This window comes from Pholcus phalangioides, unplaced genomic scaffold (assembly GCF_987345545.1).
Source record: "Pholcus phalangioides strain wild (caught in Gottingen) unplaced genomic scaffold, Ppha-v1.0 ptg000007l_1, whole genome shotgun sequence".
Taxonomy (NCBI): domain Eukaryota; kingdom Metazoa; phylum Arthropoda; class Arachnida; order Araneae; family Pholcidae; genus Pholcus; species Pholcus phalangioides.
The window spans coordinates 53,674,233-53,693,069 of NW_028301600.1; the positions used below are offsets into that span (position 1 = coordinate 53,674,233).

The following is an 18,837-nucleotide window of genomic DNA, read 5'->3' on the forward strand; positions in this document are numbered from 1 at the left end:
TTCCCTCAAAACTGAGGTGATCAAACATTTTTTTTTCTCAGGTGTTACACATTTATAAATTGATTTTCATGGTCAAATCGTAGTAGATGTATGATTTTTTCATTTATTCTGAATTCAGAATGATTGATTTTAATAAAAAATTTCACTCAAAAATAAGAATTATTGTTTTATTTTTTATTTTTCTTGCATTTTAAACATAGCATTGCTAGTGCTTTTGTGGGTAAACAAACACTTTTTGCCAGGGGTAGTATTCTTTTAATTCACTTGAATTTGAAGGGGAAAAATCAGTAATTATACATTCTCTTTACAACAATACAAATGTTTTCTGTGAAAATCCTTAATTAAGATTCCGAACAGAGACCACACATTCATTTTCATGTAATATCTATCACATGAGCATATGTCGTTATCATATCATAATTTTTCATTTATTTGTGAAGTGGTCTTTTACATCTTGTTTACTTTTTCTAATTACGTCAAAATTTCATTTGATAAAATATCAAGGAATCTTGGATGAATTTAGTGATGTTGAAATTTTGATCATTTCAACCAGGGTGGTTCAAATTGAAAATTTTTCTTAACAATACAGTAATCATAGTTTGGAGGTTCAGTAATTGAAAGTTTCCTTTGCATTTTGAATGTAGTATGTGATTTATGTCGGCATTAAGTGTTACATAATTGAAAGTATTGGTTCCCCAACTCAATAAATGTCTGTGGATGTCAGAAATTTATTAACACTTCTGCACATTGCAATCTGTTGTAACAGTAGTGCATAAAAGCATTAATATGTAATAAACATTTGGGTACAAGAGACTATTGCTCTCAACATGCATTTTACAAAGGTGAAACCTCAATAAAATGTATATAACATAAAATTTTTAACCTAGTTATGAATTGGTTCAACCAAAATTTGATATTTTCAAAACATTTATATGGTGGATACATAAATTCTTACTCATCATATTGCATGCAGTAGTGAATATGTAAGTGTATATATTTTACAGTTAAGTTGTGTTACTGGCCCAATACTTTTCCTATACATCATTATTACAAATTTTTAATGTATATTCTTTTTACTCTTAAATTATGATTTTATCAGAAGTTAAATTACATCTATGATGACATGAAAAAGTGATGTACTAGGGAATGACAGTGTAACATTTTTTTTTTCAACTTCCACTAAACTCATAACATTTTATGGCTTGCATTATCTTATTGATGGCATTACTTTGCGGAAAATGTTTGTTTCTATGTTATAAACAATGAGTTTCATTTTATTTTTATGAGTTTCATTTTATTTTTATGAGTTTCATTTTATTTTTATGAGTTTCATTTTATTTTTATGAGTTTCATTTTATTTTTATGAGTTTCATTTTATTTTTATGAGTTTCATTTTATTTTTATGAGTTTCATTTTATTTTTATGAGTTTCATTTTATTTTTATGAGTTCAATTCCATTTACTAGTTATACTAAAAGACTCAAGGAGAAGCTATTTTTTAAATTTCTCTGAATATGTAACATATTTCTTTGATAAGGTACAGTCCCAATTACATTTTTTGGAAACATAATTTTAAAGCTTTCTGTGATATGTACTGCATAATTTGGTTTTTATTTTGAAACAGTCTATTTTTTTAAGAAATTCAGAAAAGAGAAACCAAAAATGATATTACATTTACAGATGTGAATGATAGAAATTACAGGTTTGCTCAAATATTTTTTTTAAATAATATACGATGCAATAAAAATATCAAATCATCAATATAAAAGTTACATTAAATAAAGTACCTTATTGTGTAATCACAATTTACGACATTTTTACTACGACCATACTTACTTTAAAAACAGCACCTTCAAATGAATTGTGAAGCTCTTGTGCTATATACAGGGTTCTCATTTGATCATTTTTGTCACAACATGGTCATTTTCTGCGCACATGGGCTAATTACACCGGGACCTACAATTTATTGCTGATTCCGAATGGCAGCAGGTATCGAACTTGCAACACCTCTAAACGTCCTTTGATACGATAAGCAAGTATCTTATCCAATGGGGCTACTGTTCCCTGTATACAGGAGGCATATGGCATTTTACTAGCAAACTGCTGATCCTAAAGTCATATTTCCACTTAGAAAAAGTATCCAAATAATGTGTGTAGTACTCAGATATGTCATTTATGTTGCAAGGGATTATATAGATATTTTTCTCAGCCACCTAATTGTGCAATTAGCCTGTTGTGGACTTGTATTTAATAAAAATGATTTTTTATATGGACACCCTTAGAAACCAACTCAAAAACCCATTTAAAAAGTTGTTGCCTTTTTCTCCTGAGGCCAGCAAAAAAACTCCTAGTTTCTAAGTGCAATATTCACTAAAATATTCGGATTTGAGAAACAGAGAAAAGTTGGGGGTAAAATAGAATTAAATGTGGGTAAACTGTTTTACCCATATTTCTCTCCATTTTTTGAATTTGAATATCTTAGAGAATATGGTACTTAGAAGCATGGAATTTTTCTTGTTGGCCTCAGGAGAAACGACAAAAACTTTCTAATTGGGTTTTTGAGCACTGAGTGTCCGTATAAAAAGTTAATCTTTTTTTATTTTAATAATTATACAAAACCCTTACAACCTGAATGATATATCTGAGTAATACATGTTATTAGAATACTTTTTCTAATTGGAAGTATGCCTCTAGGATAACTGGTTCGCCAGTAATGTCACCTATCTACCCTGTGTGTATATATACAAGCTGAAGTTGTAATTGAACCACTTTGCCACAACATAAAGTATCTTTTATGTGGTTTCAATGCAGCTACTTTTTCAAAATCAATGGAAAATCAAGGCTTGAATAATCAAAGTCCTGCATTTCTTATCATTTCAAACTGCATTTGAGTATTTGAGTAATATTCAAGTATATTTCATAGCTGGGAATTAATTAAATTCTTAAACTGATTAATTGAATTTTTAGTCACAGGTGATTTTAACTGTCTACTTTTGTAACATTGATTTATCAATTGATACTACAAAGTTTTTTTGATTCATTTAAAGAACCTATTTGTTAATTGTAAACAATACTGAAATAGAAAACAAAATCATGATTTATGAAATTTTTGAAAAAAGGCCATCTGCACTGAAGGAAATCCAATAAGCTGAACTATTTCCCAAGTCTAGAATTTTCTTCATCTGAATCTTGTCATCTTTCAGCAAATTTAGGTTCATCATTGATATTTTGAAACTCTAATGGTTTAAATTTTTTACTTGCTGCTACCCTTAAATACCATAATAAAATCTATTGGATGCTTTGCTCTCAAATAATACTGGAGGGAGTTCATGCTCTCAAAATATGAAAGTATTGTATATTATCGATATAATAAATTTTGGACTTGTCTTTGAAAACTCTCATAAAATTTAATTTAAAAATGAGATCACACAGTTTACCCTTGTATTGTATTTTATTGTATACACAACTTTTATTTATTTATTTTTTGACAACTATTTGATGGGAAATATTTATGAGTATGAATTTGACAGTGATAAAATTAGTATTCATTGGGATTGTGGTAGACGTGAAAACCCAATAATGTGACTTTCAATTATCCTTTTTGATCAATACAATAAAAAGGGGTACTTGGAACATATGCATTCTCCCATTTAAGAATTCTCCCAGTAATCATACTCTCTCACTCACCACCATTTATCTTAGTCCGTATGCAAGGAAGTATGTACATGGAGATAAAGTAAAAATTTTTCCTGTTTTTTTTTTTTACCTTTTTTAGTTAATTCAATAGATGAATTCTTTGAAAGCCTCTTATTTTGTAAAGTTGATTTCTCAATTAAACACTTTACCCTCTACCCTTAGTTTGCACTTGCTAAAAATCAGATGAAAGCCTACTTCGTTAAAAAAGATATGACATTTTATAAGGAGTTAGGGATTTCTAATATACCGTGGAAAGAGTTTAAAAAATCAATTAGTATTTTCTGCAAAAATGTTATGTATAGGAACATGATTTAAATAGAACTGATTAATTTAGTTAAATATAAAATCAAGGTAATTCACAACAAATTTTTAATGAAAAATTTTAGTCAAATTTTAATGGATTTGATCAATTTGACTGAAGTTTTAAATCAAAATTTATATTTGATTGATGAACTGAACACTCTGAATGTTTTTTATATTTTTCTCACTGTGGTGTATATTTTTGATGCTTTTCCAATGCAGTATGGTACAGCTATCTATAGAAGGGGTGCACACCTTTTCATTTCATGGGCCAGGTATGTTTTATGGGTACCACTTGTGCAGGCCAGAAACTGGTGTACTTATCATGTTTTTTGTATTAATACTGTTCTTTAAAAACACCTTTCACAGGTCTGAGTTTGTGCACCCCTGATATATAGTGTTACAAAAGTATTCTTTTGTTTTGCACAATATTCTTAGGACAAAGCCTTGAAACATGACTTCTAGTCTTTTTTTTTTGAAGATGTAATGATGACATTACTTTTAAAACTACTTGCCTCATGTTAACCCTTATAGTGGCAATAATGAGATATCTCGTCAATCAAACTTGATCTGCTTTATTTTGATTGCCCCAAAATATCTCTGGCTCTTATCACGCTTTTATTTCCAATGTGGCAGTTATAATGCGGATCGAGGAAAATTTTAAAAACCGCTTAAAGGGTTAAATAAAGCATGGAATTTTGATTTTTTTCCCATAATTTGGTAATATTGAGATTGAATTCAAACCGTATCTAAATTAAGATTTGTTGTTCAACTGAGAAATCTATAGCTATCAAATTTCAAGGACAACTCATGTGCATGAAGGATTGTTCAAACCTTAGTTGATTCAGTAATGTGTTATGTTGTGTCCAGTGGCATATTTGCAGGAGGGCTATATCCCAGGGCAGGAAGTTCAGGAGGGACGGCAAATTTGAGGAATGTGTGGCCAAGAAAATTGATAGAATGAAAGAAGGACAGAAAACTGTTATAACCCTAAATAAATCCACCTCTGCTGAGACAGTAAGTGACTAGGTGAGTGAGTGGCCTAGAGCATGTGCAAGAATGTGAATGATCTAAAGCATGTGAATGAACTAGAGCATTTGCAATCATGGGAATGATTAAAAGCGTAACTTATAGAATGTGTGAGTATGGGGGTTACCAAAAGAGTGACTTAGAGACACAATTGTACTTGCAGAAGTGAGGGGGAGGCCAAGCAGGAATTATAGCACAAGTTGACATATTTGAGGAAAGAGTAATCAAGGAAATTAGACTAGAATGAGAGAAGGGTGGCAAAATTCATGTAGCCCATAGGTGGTAAGACCATAAATGTGCCTCTGGTTGTGTCAATTTTAGTACCCACCACATTTAAATATTCATCCATAGATGAAATATCTTTGTCTGTTCAAAGGATGTTTGAAAAAGTTTTTTTACTGCAGCGTTTTAGTTACTTTAAGGGTTTTTGTATATGTCGCTGAATGTGACCAGGTGAAGGCACACTGACAATGAATAAAACAATTTATTGGGTTTCCTAACAATAAAATTCTAAGCAGAAAAGTTTATCACTTTTCATGAGTCGGGAATTTGAAGGGGTCGAGGCAAGTCCATAATCAATCAGTCCTTTTGACAAGCAATGACAAGTCAATTCGACGACTTTGGGATTAAGAGCAGTCCGCAGTGATGAGTCCATAGAGTCTGGTCTTTGATGATGTGTGATTGATGGTGACAAGTCTGTAGGATCTGGTCAGTGACAAGTCCCTATGGTCCAGTTGGTGATGAAGAGTGATCAGTAGGGCTCTGATTTTTATGTCCCTAAAGATGGAAGGTCGTTGCTGATCAGTAAATTCAGGTTTTTTAACCTATCAGCTGCAACGTTTCATCCATAGGGCATAAAAATCCAAGCCCTAGTGATCAGCGACAAGTTTGTAGGGTCTGGTCAACTACAGTGATATGTGTAGGCTCCTGTTCGTACAACTATTCTATCTGAAGTAAGGGTGTTCAATAAGAACAGCAGATTAGTCCAACATGACAGGTCAGCATGGTGAGTATCTGACTTCTGGTGGAGATGATCATCAGAGAAGAGAAGTTTGATCCATGTGTTTTCAGAGACCTCTGCAGGTCCCTTCTAGAGATGGTGAACTCCAGGCACAAAAGCAGTGCTCATGCTTACAGTCAGATCACCAGACTAATGAAGCAAGATGGAACTATGCCTTCTTATACGAGTTGAAGTGCTCTAAGCGCCATCTATGCCAATTTGTATAGTAGGAGGAATTTTCCTCACAGCGTTAAAATACTACTACTACTACACCAAACACCAACTCTGGCTATATCTCTATATTACAATTTACTGCCATTAGTGATATGGGTTGGAAGTGAAGGCGCTGTCTATCGGTGGTCGCCTTGAGTTCATTAGGGAAAATATCTTATATATATCCTCCCTTGCAGGGGCGTAGCCAGAAATTTCGTTCGGGGGGGGGACCAAAGTGACAGAACAATGGATTTGGCCATCTTTTTCCCTTTTTTCGGTCATTTTCTCACATTTCGGGGGGGGACCAGACCCCCAAGTCCCCCCCCCCCCCCACGCCCTTGCTCCCTTGGGTTCGAACCTGGGACCCTGACAACAACCTTCACGATGGTAGACGAGCATCATCTTACCACCATGCCACTTGGGCACTAGCATTGGAATACTGGCGTAGCTAAGAAATATGAATGTTGACGTGTGGAAGATGACGTCACCACGATACTTCTTGGGAGCTGTGTGAGGATGAAGGATCATCATAGTACTTAATATTTGCATACAGTCATTTTCAGATTTGATAAGGTTTTCAGAGAAAATTCATATTTTTCATAAACAAAACATCTTTTCTTCATTCTCTATATTATGGGCTGTGAAATGAGACTATTTATTATATCAGTGTCCACAATTTACTAATACAAATACCACAACAGGTAAAATGCCCAATGAGGTGGTTGAAAAAGATACCCATAAAAAATATGGATGTCAAATATATTGGCATTGCAGCAACTCAGAATAAGAGCAATTATCATGAAGTACTTATAATTATGAGAAAATCTAACACACTGCTCATAAGAAATTTTGGTTGTCTTACCTAAGTATGGGTTGCTTCTCGATTTATCCCCATATGAATGTCATATTTCATTTTAAACGTGTCAATTGTAGTAGAATTCATGACACACAGGATAAGCTATTCCATTTATTCACCACCCTGTTAGGAAAAAATTCCCTGGGATACCACAATCTGGAATTGTCTCTTGGGTTTGGTACCAAATCCTAACTCTCAGTTTGCTCAGCGGAAAAAAGTATGTCTGTTCACTTCAAACCTCATGGTCAAAATGAAGCTGAGAGCCTGCATGTGTAAAACTAATGCAGCTCCCTGCTCACCTCCTAGGTACATAGTATCTATAGGAAGTATTGAATAAACATGGGGGGAGGGGAAATAACAATTAGTAACTGACTAATCAGAATGTAAAAAATAGAACAGTTGCTTTTATGGGTCTCCTTGTCTGTCCTATATAACCAAGATGGCAATCACCACACTGAATGTAATAAATGCCCCATTGTTTATTTTGTGATATAGCATCTTTGGATGGCCATTTGCAACAATAGAAAAAGAATTAAAACAATAGGGTATTTATTTCATTCCATGGGGTGATTGCCCTCTTGATTATATAGGACAGACAAAGAGGCCCATAAAAGCAAGATTAAATGAGCATGCTCACGGTGTGAAAAATCGACCATCGCCGCTCACTGTTGGCAAGAGCGCCATCGATTTAAATTTCAGGAAGTGAGAGTTTTTCACAAAGTGAAGTTCACAGCTGATTTAGATTTCTAAGGCACATATATTTGATTCTTCAAAAATATATTACTACACAAAACATCAACTCTGGCTATATTGCAATTTGCTGCCAGAGTAGTATAAGTGAGATGGGTTGGAAATGAAGGTGCTGTCTATCGGTGGTTGCCTCAAGCTCGTTAGGGAAAATATGTTATCTATATTCTCCCTCAGGTTTGAACCTGGGACTGTGACAGCAACCTTCATTGCGGTAGACAAGCATCTTACCACCACACCACTTGGGCGCCAAAAATATATTTGTGAAATGACAATAAATTAACAACATTGATCACAATGCTATGACTAAGATTAATTACGAGCAGGAATTCTAAGAAAAGTCAAATAGACCAATCAGGTAGCTCCATTTCGCATGCGTCCAATCAGGGCGCTGCATTAGTCTTACCACGCAGGATCTCAGCTTCATTCTGACCACGATGTTTGAAGCGAACAGACATACTTTTTTCCTCTGAGTGATCAAGAGTTAAGATTTGGTATCTAACTTGAGTGGGATCCTCAGCATGATTAGTGGTTAAATCTCTTTTCCTCTAAAGATGACACCCACTGTGTGTCGAAGCACATTAGGAGTTTTTGTATATTTGCCTTATTCATTGGTGACTTCTTAATATTCTCGGGCAAAGTTGATCTACTCTTCCACTATGATTATTGCTGACATCACTTTTTAAAATTTGAAATATTGTCATAGTCTTTCATGAAACATTAGATAAGATAATACAACTTTCAAGTCATTGTGCCATTGTCTGGCAAATTTACTTCCCGATTTAATAATTTTTTGAAAATAAGTTATTACTATGATCATTTTTCTAAATCGCAATCTATTCTTTAGATGTAAATAACTTTCTAAAAGTGATATCAATACTTTAAATTTGAAAATTCATTCAATTTTTTTTCCTCAAACATCATTAATATCCAACACTTACTAAATATATGCATAAGTAAACTTTTTCATACAGGGCTACAAATATATCAGCACATTTTTATTTATTTATTTTTTAGATATTTCATTCAATTTTTGAATGATTAATGCTGTGCTAAAATACTTTGCAAACACTTAAAAAAAAACTGTTTGCTCTGTTACTTGTATACCATGATTAATTCATTGCAGTTGTCAAATAAAGAGTGAATTTGTATGGGGGGAAAGGACTATATATATAGTGGTAAAGCATGCTTTTCATATAATCTGCAGTTGTTTATGCTGCTGCTTATCTATACTTTGTAGAAGACAACTTATAAAATCATAATATATCCTATTGCTATACGATTGTTTTATTTTTAGCTAACATGCATGTCTATTGCATTTTGGGGCTCTTTCTGTTTGAGCACATTTTTCAATCCTTTTCATTGCAGATCTTTGCAATTCTTCACCCTTGGCTTTCGAGGGCTTAGCAGGTAAGGACACATCTGCATGTGACACACCCTTTCTTGAGAAACACACACTTTGATAAAACTTCTCTTTATTTTAGTTAAATAATAATATTTATTTTCAAAAGGATAGAAATAAAACATTTCACTCAGGTTTTTTGTGAAACTTCATCTCTTTGAAACTTTTCCAATTCCCTTCTGTCAGTGAATTATTTCTTGATTCTTATGTGTTAACATAAAAATTTCAACTGATAATTCAATTTCTTTTCAAACCTGATTAAAAATAAAAATTTGTGGGTTTGTTAAATGACCCTTATTTCTCCAGCTTTGTATCCAAATGTAAGAGAATAATATTTACTGTATTATATCAACCTTTTAAAAAAACCATAAAACTATGAGCCATTCTATTGAAAAATTGGAAAGAAAATACTTGAGAAATTGAGATTTTTAGCTACATAAAACTGCACATGTTCAAATTAGTTTTGAAGAGAGAAGTATGTGTAAAACTTGTGGTTGTCTAATAGTTAATTGTACTTAGAAAATTTTTGATTCCATATTTTGTATGAATATTTTTATATATATATATATATATATGACACAAGGTGCATGTTTTTGTGATCAGCTATCAGAATGAGTTGAACAGGTAACCCATTTGCATCCTCCCTCTAAATTTTCTACATTGTCCTGTATCACAGGGTATGGCTTGGGAAACAAAAAAATTTTAGATACTTTACAAGCTGATTATTCCATGTTTTGTGATAAGGGATGCTCCTATTTGAAAATTATTGTGTTAATGGACACAAATGGGTTAAAGTTCAAATTGTTTCAGTGATATGTTTACATTTAAGTAACTATTGATGTGGTTCAGTGATGAGTTCTATGTTTGCTTTTATTACATACTGATAGATATGTTAATGTCTGTGGTTAATAGAAATGTGATTATACATATTCATATGTCTGTTAATATTATTTTAAGAAGTCATTTAATCTTTTGATTGTGCACATCTTAAATAGAAAAAATGCTTTTGGAAAAAAGCATGAAAGGAAAAATGGGATCTCGCAGAAAGTTTATAAATTGTGTTTTTAATCTTCTGTTATGTCATAAATATATGTAATTCCCCCCATGAAATTTGAATACATAAATTTATTAAATATGAATTATAAACTATATAAATACTATTGATTTATTGAATTGAAATAAACTGATGCGTGATGAAACTAAGGTTTGCGGGTGAGGAAAAGACAGGGAAAAAAGTGAAGCTAATTCTGAAGGAAATTGAATGTTAAATTACTTTTTTCCTTAGAGACAGTGAAACTCTGTGTATGATTCTCTGCATTAACCAATCTAAGGAGATAATTTAAGTGTTAATTTGAACTTTTCCATTGCAGAATTAATCGATCTAAGTAGAAAAAGGGAAATTGATAGCACGTTTAGTTTACTTGATCCACTTGTGACTACTACCTCGACTCAAACTATTCTTTCGCTGACTTCTAATGACACTTATGCTAAAATCTGATGCATGCAATTATTAAAGTTTCATGTATTAGTATGTTTCAGCTGTACATTAAATTTCTGTCTTGAATATCGAAACCAATGAAAGGCAATGGGAAATGAACATTTTCTTGTGCCTTTAAGGTGAAGTTCAAGACAGTGAATGAGGGAAACAGTGAAAAATTTGGGCGAAAGAACACCATAGTGCAGGGGTTTTCAAACTGTGCGCCGCCAACCTTTGTCAGGAGCACTGTGAAGCAGTGGCCCAGCAAAGGCTTTTCAAATAGATTCTTTGTTAAACTGCTCTGGGGAGCCACAGATAAGCAATGATTAAGGTAAGGGGTGCTATGGATGGAAAAAGTTTGAGAACCCCTGCCGCAAAGCTTAAAAGCACCACTTTTATCACATAAACAGCCAAAATATCATTTAAAATAGATTAAAAAGTGTGGGTAGACTAAAATGTCCTGTAATGTTTTTTATCAATAATCATAATTAAAGCTACAACAATTCACATTACCTTAGATAACTACGGTCCACTGCAGTTACTGAATTACTTGTACCAATTCAATACTTCGAAGGAGTTTTTTGAGGTGCTAATATTTTTTAGCTTCAAATCTTATTTGGGAAATTTGTAAAAAAAGAATGAATCAATATCATTGCAGGTATATGTGTATAGTTTTTGCTCATTTAAATATTCCAAAGTTGTGAAGTAATTTGAAGGTTATTGAATTTAATTTTTTTTTTCCAGGCTTGAAGAGCAGCTGCCTGAATCTGTCATTTTATCAGAGGATATTAATACAGCTCTCATGGATAAAATTGAGGTATTCAATCATGAATGTCAGTATCAGTGAAGTGTTATGAGTGAGAAGAAAAGTAATCCAGTGAAACCTCACTACAATGATACTTGATATAACGTTATCCTTTACTAGAATGAATCGCTCTATAATGCTGTTCCTAAAGAAATTTTGAAACTTCTACAATGATATTTTTTTATATCTCACTCAAAATTGTCTTAAATATTTATTTAACTTTGTCACACTTTTCCGTTCTTTCGATGGTGTCTTATAGCATCAGTATTTAGCACCACATGATCACAGAAAGTGTTGATGATGTTTACTGTGCTGTTACTTTTTGTGTAATATGCAGAAATGTAATACGATAAACCCCTTTAAAACTGGAATGACCGGGTTTTGGCTTACCGTAAACTGGGGACACTTTGTGACAAAATTTGGAGTTTTCTTGCTGTTAAGCAATCATTTTCATTACCCTTTCTTAATAACCGGTGGGGTTGATTGTTGATTGCCCTACAATATATTCTTCCTCTACAAAACTGTGTATATATATATATATATATATAAAACTAGTTGTGCTTCAACCATTTTTGAACAACCAGCATCAAAGATTGTCACAAACTCACCCTGCACCATGGGGTGAGTTTGTAACAAGCTGTTTTTTTTATTAGGAATGCATGGCGAAAATAATTGTCATAAAGTCGAATTACATACTCTTTGTTCTACACCAGCGGTTCTCAATCGGTGCTCTGCTCCGCGGCTACTCAAGGGGGGGGGGGGAACAATAAATTTGAAAAAAATAATTATAAATATTTTTAAATAAAAATAAATCAGTAACGTTGATGAATAAATAAAAATAGCATACAAAATCATGTCTAATTTGAGGGCTGCTTCTAATTGTACCCACTCTTTTCCATCTTATTGAATATTACTCTGTCTGGTCTCTTCTCTTGTCACTTTTTCTGGGAAAAGCGGTTTTTCAAAGTTAATAACTATATAATCTCCTCTATCATATTTTGTTTCCGTGAGTGGAGAGGGTGAAGCTTGGGTGGGAAATCTCAGCATGAGGAAATCTTTCGTGCTAGCATACACTGGCATCCGAATCTCAAAGAGCATTTCTTCTAATGCTTTCTTTGTCACTAGTCTCTTCTCTTGTAGGAGCCTTTTTTGAAACAGAGTTCCTACCCGAACTTTGTCCTCTGGACGTGGATAGCTCATCAGGGTTGGCTTCTTTGCTGATAAGAACAGCCAATGAACCAACACTTTTTCCTAGTGGAACATTTAGTTTCTTTCTTCTCTTTATGACAAGCAGACACTGTCACAATGTCGCCTCACTGATATTTGATTTTTGGCATAATTATTAATTATGTGCCACCTATTCTTCAAATTGCTAATGTGTGGATTTGAAATTTAATGTATACATATTTGTGTGGTAGGTGTGTGTGATTTATTTTTCAAAGGGAATAGCCTGAGTTGGCTAAAAACCTAGGAAAATTCTATTTAGCCAATTACCACCACTCAATCGTGAGTTCCAAATCCAGATTTTCACCAAAGGCAAAATTCGAGGAGGGTATGGGAGCCTGTGCCCGTTAAAAATATTAAAAATATTTTTTAATATTTTTGTAGAAAATTAAAATATTGAAAAAAGAATACATTTTCTTATGTATATACTATCAGTTTATTTAAAATTGTTTTTGAGAGTTAGTGACCCAAAATTTCTGTGAAAAAAATCCTTATGCCCTTCCAAGGGCTGATTCTGCATACACACCCCAGATTTTAGCAGTACGAAACGGTGACAACCGCATAGTGGATGGATGACAAAATTGTGGATATTCGATGCAGAGTTTTTACAGATTCTGTTTTTTCCCCCAACCATCTCAGAAATTGTTTTACAATTTAAACGGGTGTTCTAATCCTTTACGATGTTTGTAAAAAATACACATAGCAGCTCTTGTAAGAACGAAGCTAATTTACACCGTATAGATGCTGTCTTCGAATGTCAGTAAATGGTTGCAAAAGTACCTTAATTTCCAGTGTGTAGCCCTCAGGAGAAAAAAGTTCCCTGAAATTGGAGAATTTGGTATATGGCCCCGCATTCAGTGATGCACCTAGATATCTTGTCATCTAATTTTTATTCTTGTTTATTTTTCAGTACCCTGCAGATTATATCAATACAATACAGTACAGTAAAATGCTTTAGATTTGTACTTTAAAGTAGTAAAACTACTTTTTAAGGTCACCCGATCATGATAGATGGTAGAAAGAGAGAAAAATAAGAAAAAAAAATTAGGGGAAAGTTTTTCCCCTCTACTGGACATGTGAACCAAATTTTTATGCATCCTTTTCTCAAATTCCAGGTATTTGACATACTGTAGCGCTACTACAGCATCTCTGCTAGGCAGTACCCTCTGGTGGTGGCATTTCTTATGTCAGCCTATCATTTTGTGTTTTAATACATTTTTTTTTCCTTTCCTCCCTTATCTCTTGCATGGTTGAAAAAAGAAATCGTAGCAATTCATCAAGCAGTAGCCTAGAAATATGATGTGTCCAAAAAGGCACATTTGGACTTCTTAGGTAAATTTAAAATTTAAAAGGATTGAAAATTATTATGATTAAATCTAAAATTTTTAAAGCAGCGCTTGATAAAAGATCTCTGAAATTGATGAAAATTCCCAAATTTGCTAGGCCATAGAGGAAAAACAATGCATATGTCAAATTTTTGAAATTCAAGATGTGCCAAAAATGGCACATTGGGCATTCCAATGTTAAAGGGGCAAAACATGAAATTCAATTTTATTAATCAACCAATCAATCACAATTTTTTGCTCAGAATAAATACTAAAAAGTACATTTTCTTGTGATAGTAACATTGGTAGTTAAGAAAATATATAAACAAGAGCATAAATTTGATGGCACATGCTGATAATGTTACCTCCTGTGATATAACATTAATCCTCTACAACTATATTTTTTCTTGTTTCACAGGGTATTGTTATATCAGGGTTTCACTGTAGTAATATCAAGCTCAGGTGTATAAATAACATGAATCTTTTTCAATGGATTGTGAAAAGTGAGATATCAAGAGGTTAGATCATGAACTGCTTAGCAATCTTATATATATATATATATATATATATATATATAAGATTGCTAAGCAAATAGGGGGGGGGGGGGGACAATAAATTTGAAAAAAATAATTATAAATATTTTTAAATAAAAATAAATCAGTAACGTTGATGAATAAATAAAAATAGCATACAAAATCATGTCTAATTTGAGGGCTGCTTCTAATTGTACCCACTCTTTTCCATCTTATTGAATATTACTCTGTCTGGTCTCTTCTCTTGTCACTTTTTCTGGGAAAAGCGGTTTTTCAAAGTTAATAACTATATAATCTCCTCTATCATATTTTGTTTCCGTGAGTGGAGAGGGTGAAGCTTGGGTGGGAAATCTCAGCATGAGGAAATCTTTCGTGCTAGTATACACTGGCATCCGAATCTCAAAGAGCATTTCTTCTAATGCTTTCTTTGTCACTAGTCTCTTCTCTTGTAGGAGCCTTTTTTGATATATATATATATATATATATATATTTATTTATTTAATATTGCTTGGCCAAGGCCTATACAAGGGAATGCGGTGGTAAAGTTTGACAGAAGAGACGGTTGATATTACATAGAAAATCGGAAACTGTTGTACAATCAAAAATGTTTGATGGGATGTTGTTCCAATCGGTTATTGTTCAAGGAAAGAAACTAAATTTGAAACAATCAGTGATGGATTCCAATTTATGGAAATGATTAATTCTATTGGTATGAAGCTGGAGTTAAAAAATTGGAAGTGTTGATATGAAAATGGCCATGAAGGACTTTGAAAAGGAAAGTTAATCTAGAGATATGTCTATGCTGGGGCGTAGCCAGAAATTTCGTTCAGGGGGGACCAAAGTGATAGAATAATAGATTTGGTCATCTTTTTCCCTTTTTTCAGTCATTTCCTCACATTTCGGGAGGGGACCAGACCCCCAAGTCCCCCCCCCCCCCCCCGCTACGCACTTGTGTCTACAAGTGAAAAGTGATTGAATATTGAGTTGGCGCTTCAGTTCAGTAATGTAGATGGAAGATGACCAACAGTTTAAAATGAAGCAGGTTGATTTATTTTGAATAGATTCTAGTTTGTCTATATTGAGCGGTCCGAAGCTTACAGGAATTCCTCTCTTGAAACTGAAATAGATAAGTTTGTCTATATTGGAGAGAGTATGTGGGTCCCAGATTTCACAGGCATGTGAGAGTACAGGGAGGATATAGGTTTGAAAGCAGAAATGTCTGATGTGACGGGTGGAGTTTTTAAGGTTTCGACGAAGAAAGAAGAGTTTTTGGAGACACTTATGAAAGACGTAATCAACGTGGAAGTTCCAACGAACGTTTGCACAAATAATTACATCCTGATATTTATAATAGGAAACCTCATTGATTAGAGAATTATTGGTAGAGTAAGAGGAATCTAGAGGAAGTCTTTTGCAAGTAAATTTCATAAACATTGTTTTTGAAGAATTAAGGAGTAATTGCCAGGACGAGCACCATTCCAAAATAATGTTGAGATTGTTTTGGAGAGATGCTTGGTCAGATTTGTTGTGCACTGTTTGGTAGATGAATCATCTGCAAAGAGTCTGATATGGCATTTGATGGAATTAGGAAGATCATTTGTATAAATCAAAAATGATAATGGTGAGAGAACCGAACCCTGGGGCGTGCCAGATTTAACTTGGAGAAATGGGGAGTTCTGGCCCTTGAAGGAGACAAACTGACTACGGTTGGTAAGGAAGACTTCCACCCATTTAAGCAGTTGAATACATAGGCCAAGGTTTTGGGATTTAAGTATAAGTTTATTATGGGGCACCCTGTCAAAAGCTTTAGAGAAATCCGAGAAAATGATATCTGTTTGGACGTTTTTGTCAATACTGCTTGATAAATCATGTATGAAAAGAGCTAATTGGGTGGTTATTGATAAAGATGATTGAAAGCCGTGTTGATGAGGGAAAAAAGAAGTTTATTGAATCAAGGTGTAAGCAGATTTTCTTGGCAACTATGTGCTCAAAAAGTTTGCAGCATGTAGAGGTGATAGCGACTGGTCTGAAATCAAGGGAATTCGAAAGAGAACCCAATTTATATGAATTTGGATAATCTTATTAATTTTCCTGTCAGAGGGCAAGTTAGATGATTTTAATGAGATGTTGAAGATAATTAAAAGGTAATTAGAAATTTCATCAGTGCAAAATTTCAGAATATGATTTGGAATATCATCAGGACTAGAGTTTAATAATGAACCGGAAAAGGAGTACTAAGGGAGAGTGAGGTCAGAGGAAAAATCCAGATTAAATTCTGTGGCGATATCAAGGTGAGAAGTGAAGTCAATGTTATACATTTTAAGGAAAGAAGGGCGGCTGATTTAGGGTAAAAAAATTCCAAAGTTTTGAGGGCAAATGAAAATACTGTATTTCCCCACATTATTCGGCATGCTAGAAAACAATGAGAGAGATCAACAATCAACAGGCTGGGAAAACATGTATGTTTGGCCATGCACAGAAATTTGAGTCAGAGATTCCAGATAATTCTTAAATATTTGGGCCTCAATAGAAATCAATTGAATTGACTGATCTCAACCTTGTTTGTTCTCTGCTATTTAGAATCCTTTCTTTCTTACCAACTGTGTTGTGATAGGTTGAACTTAGATTTGCTTTTGCTGTCACGAATCTTAATTTTTTTAAAAAGTTGGATATACTAAGAAGCATATATGTTTGCATATACTCGATGAATTAAATGGAAACGTAAGTAGACTATGAAGTATTTTTGTATTCTTTCATTATGCGAGTAAAACTCAAATAAGCGGGCCAAAAATCAAAAATTTCCATTACAAAACATGATAGTGTGAACATGATACAATCTCTAAACATAAAGAAAAATGTGTAAAATACAGTATCTGTAGTTTACAGGTACTATATATTTTATTTGTTTTACTTTTTTCCAGTCTCTAATTTGAAAAAGTCTCTCTGCAGAGAGCAGGCAGACCTTGAACCTGATACTTAGGCTACATAACACAAATATTCAGGCATCTGATATTTTTACTTCAAAATATGAAAGACAGATGGCAGCACCACTAGAACATGAAACATGTGTAGCTCTAACAACATAAACACATTAGAGCCACACATAAACTCATGACACATTCTGGTATTTACTAATTCCTGGCTCCCACTTGTCCTACTTTTTCTACTTTTGTCCTACTTTCTAGTTTTTGTCCTGCTTTTCTACCAAATCCTATCAACAAAATTCATGTAATTGATTTTAATTGAGCAGGAAATCATTGATATATTGCCAAATGTTACAAATGTTGTAGATTGCAATTGATGATTCTGCCAAACGGAAATTGTATCGTTTTCAAGGTTATTTAAGGGGGGGGGGTGTATATATGTGGACCATTTGGTTCATTAATTTTTCATTTGCTTAGCTTGATGGTTCAACAAGTAGAGTAGTCATTAAAAACTTCTGTCTGGGTGGAGAAAATAACTTTGTATTTACTTTTTCATGGTCTTGGACAGTAACTAACATTCATCATTCGAAATTATAGTCCACATTTTGTGTATTGTTGAAACAACAGTTTGCATAACAAAGCTGTTGGATCCCTGTTCGTGAGGATCCATCTACATTTGTGCCACTGTCGCCTGGAGCGAACAGAAAAGTCTGTCGCTGAACATGCCTTCCTCGAGGGTCATGACATCCACTTCCAAAACACCAATATTCTCTCTTCAGAAACCCACTTCTACTCCTGACTAAACCGCAAAGCTATTGAGATCATTAAGCACAGAGATAATTTCAACAGGAAGGAAGAAGGGCTGCACTTGTGCAAGATACGGCACCCAACAATCTGAAATACCAAGATTAGGACAGTTAGAAAATCAACTCTTCCGAATTCTGACACCCCCCCCCCCCATTCAAATTTGAAGACTCTGATTTTCACCCACCCAATCAGAAGTCGCCACGTCACAACAATGAAGCTGATCCTTCCGCATCTCCAGCGAAAGTGTCAGTGGACAACAGTCATCATGGGGAGGGGGTACCTTCCCCACCCTACTTTTTAGTCCGGTTTTTTCCTACTTTTTCTAATTTTTTATGTGGGAGCTCTGCAGTTTATCATGAATTCCAAAAAGAAATGTTTATAAAGTGCATATATGATTAAATAGTAATAGTACCTGTATTTTATATATTAAGTTCAGGATAATTAAGTTAGAGCCCAATCAAGTTTGAGATAATTAAGTTGAAACTTTTGATGCTCAATTT

At 33.7% G+C, this 18,837-nt stretch overlaps 1 protein-coding gene across 2 annotated transcripts in view; it reads left to right on the plus strand.

Moving 5' to 3' along the window:
- LOC149085489 (BRISC complex subunit abraxas 2-like) overlaps positions 1-18,837 on the plus strand; it is a 43,060-nt gene that overhangs the window by 15,316 nt on the left and 8,907 nt on the right. The window contains exons 6-7 of one of the 2 annotated variants that reach the window (XM_089233503.1): positions 9,209-9,250; positions 11,464-11,536. In XM_089233503.1, coding sequence (XP_089089629.1) covers positions 9,209-9,250; positions 11,464-11,536 — 115 coding nt within the window. The remainder of the gene's footprint in view (positions 1-9,208; positions 9,251-11,463; positions 11,537-18,837) is intronic. The other variant, XM_089233504.1, reaches the window with a different exon arrangement.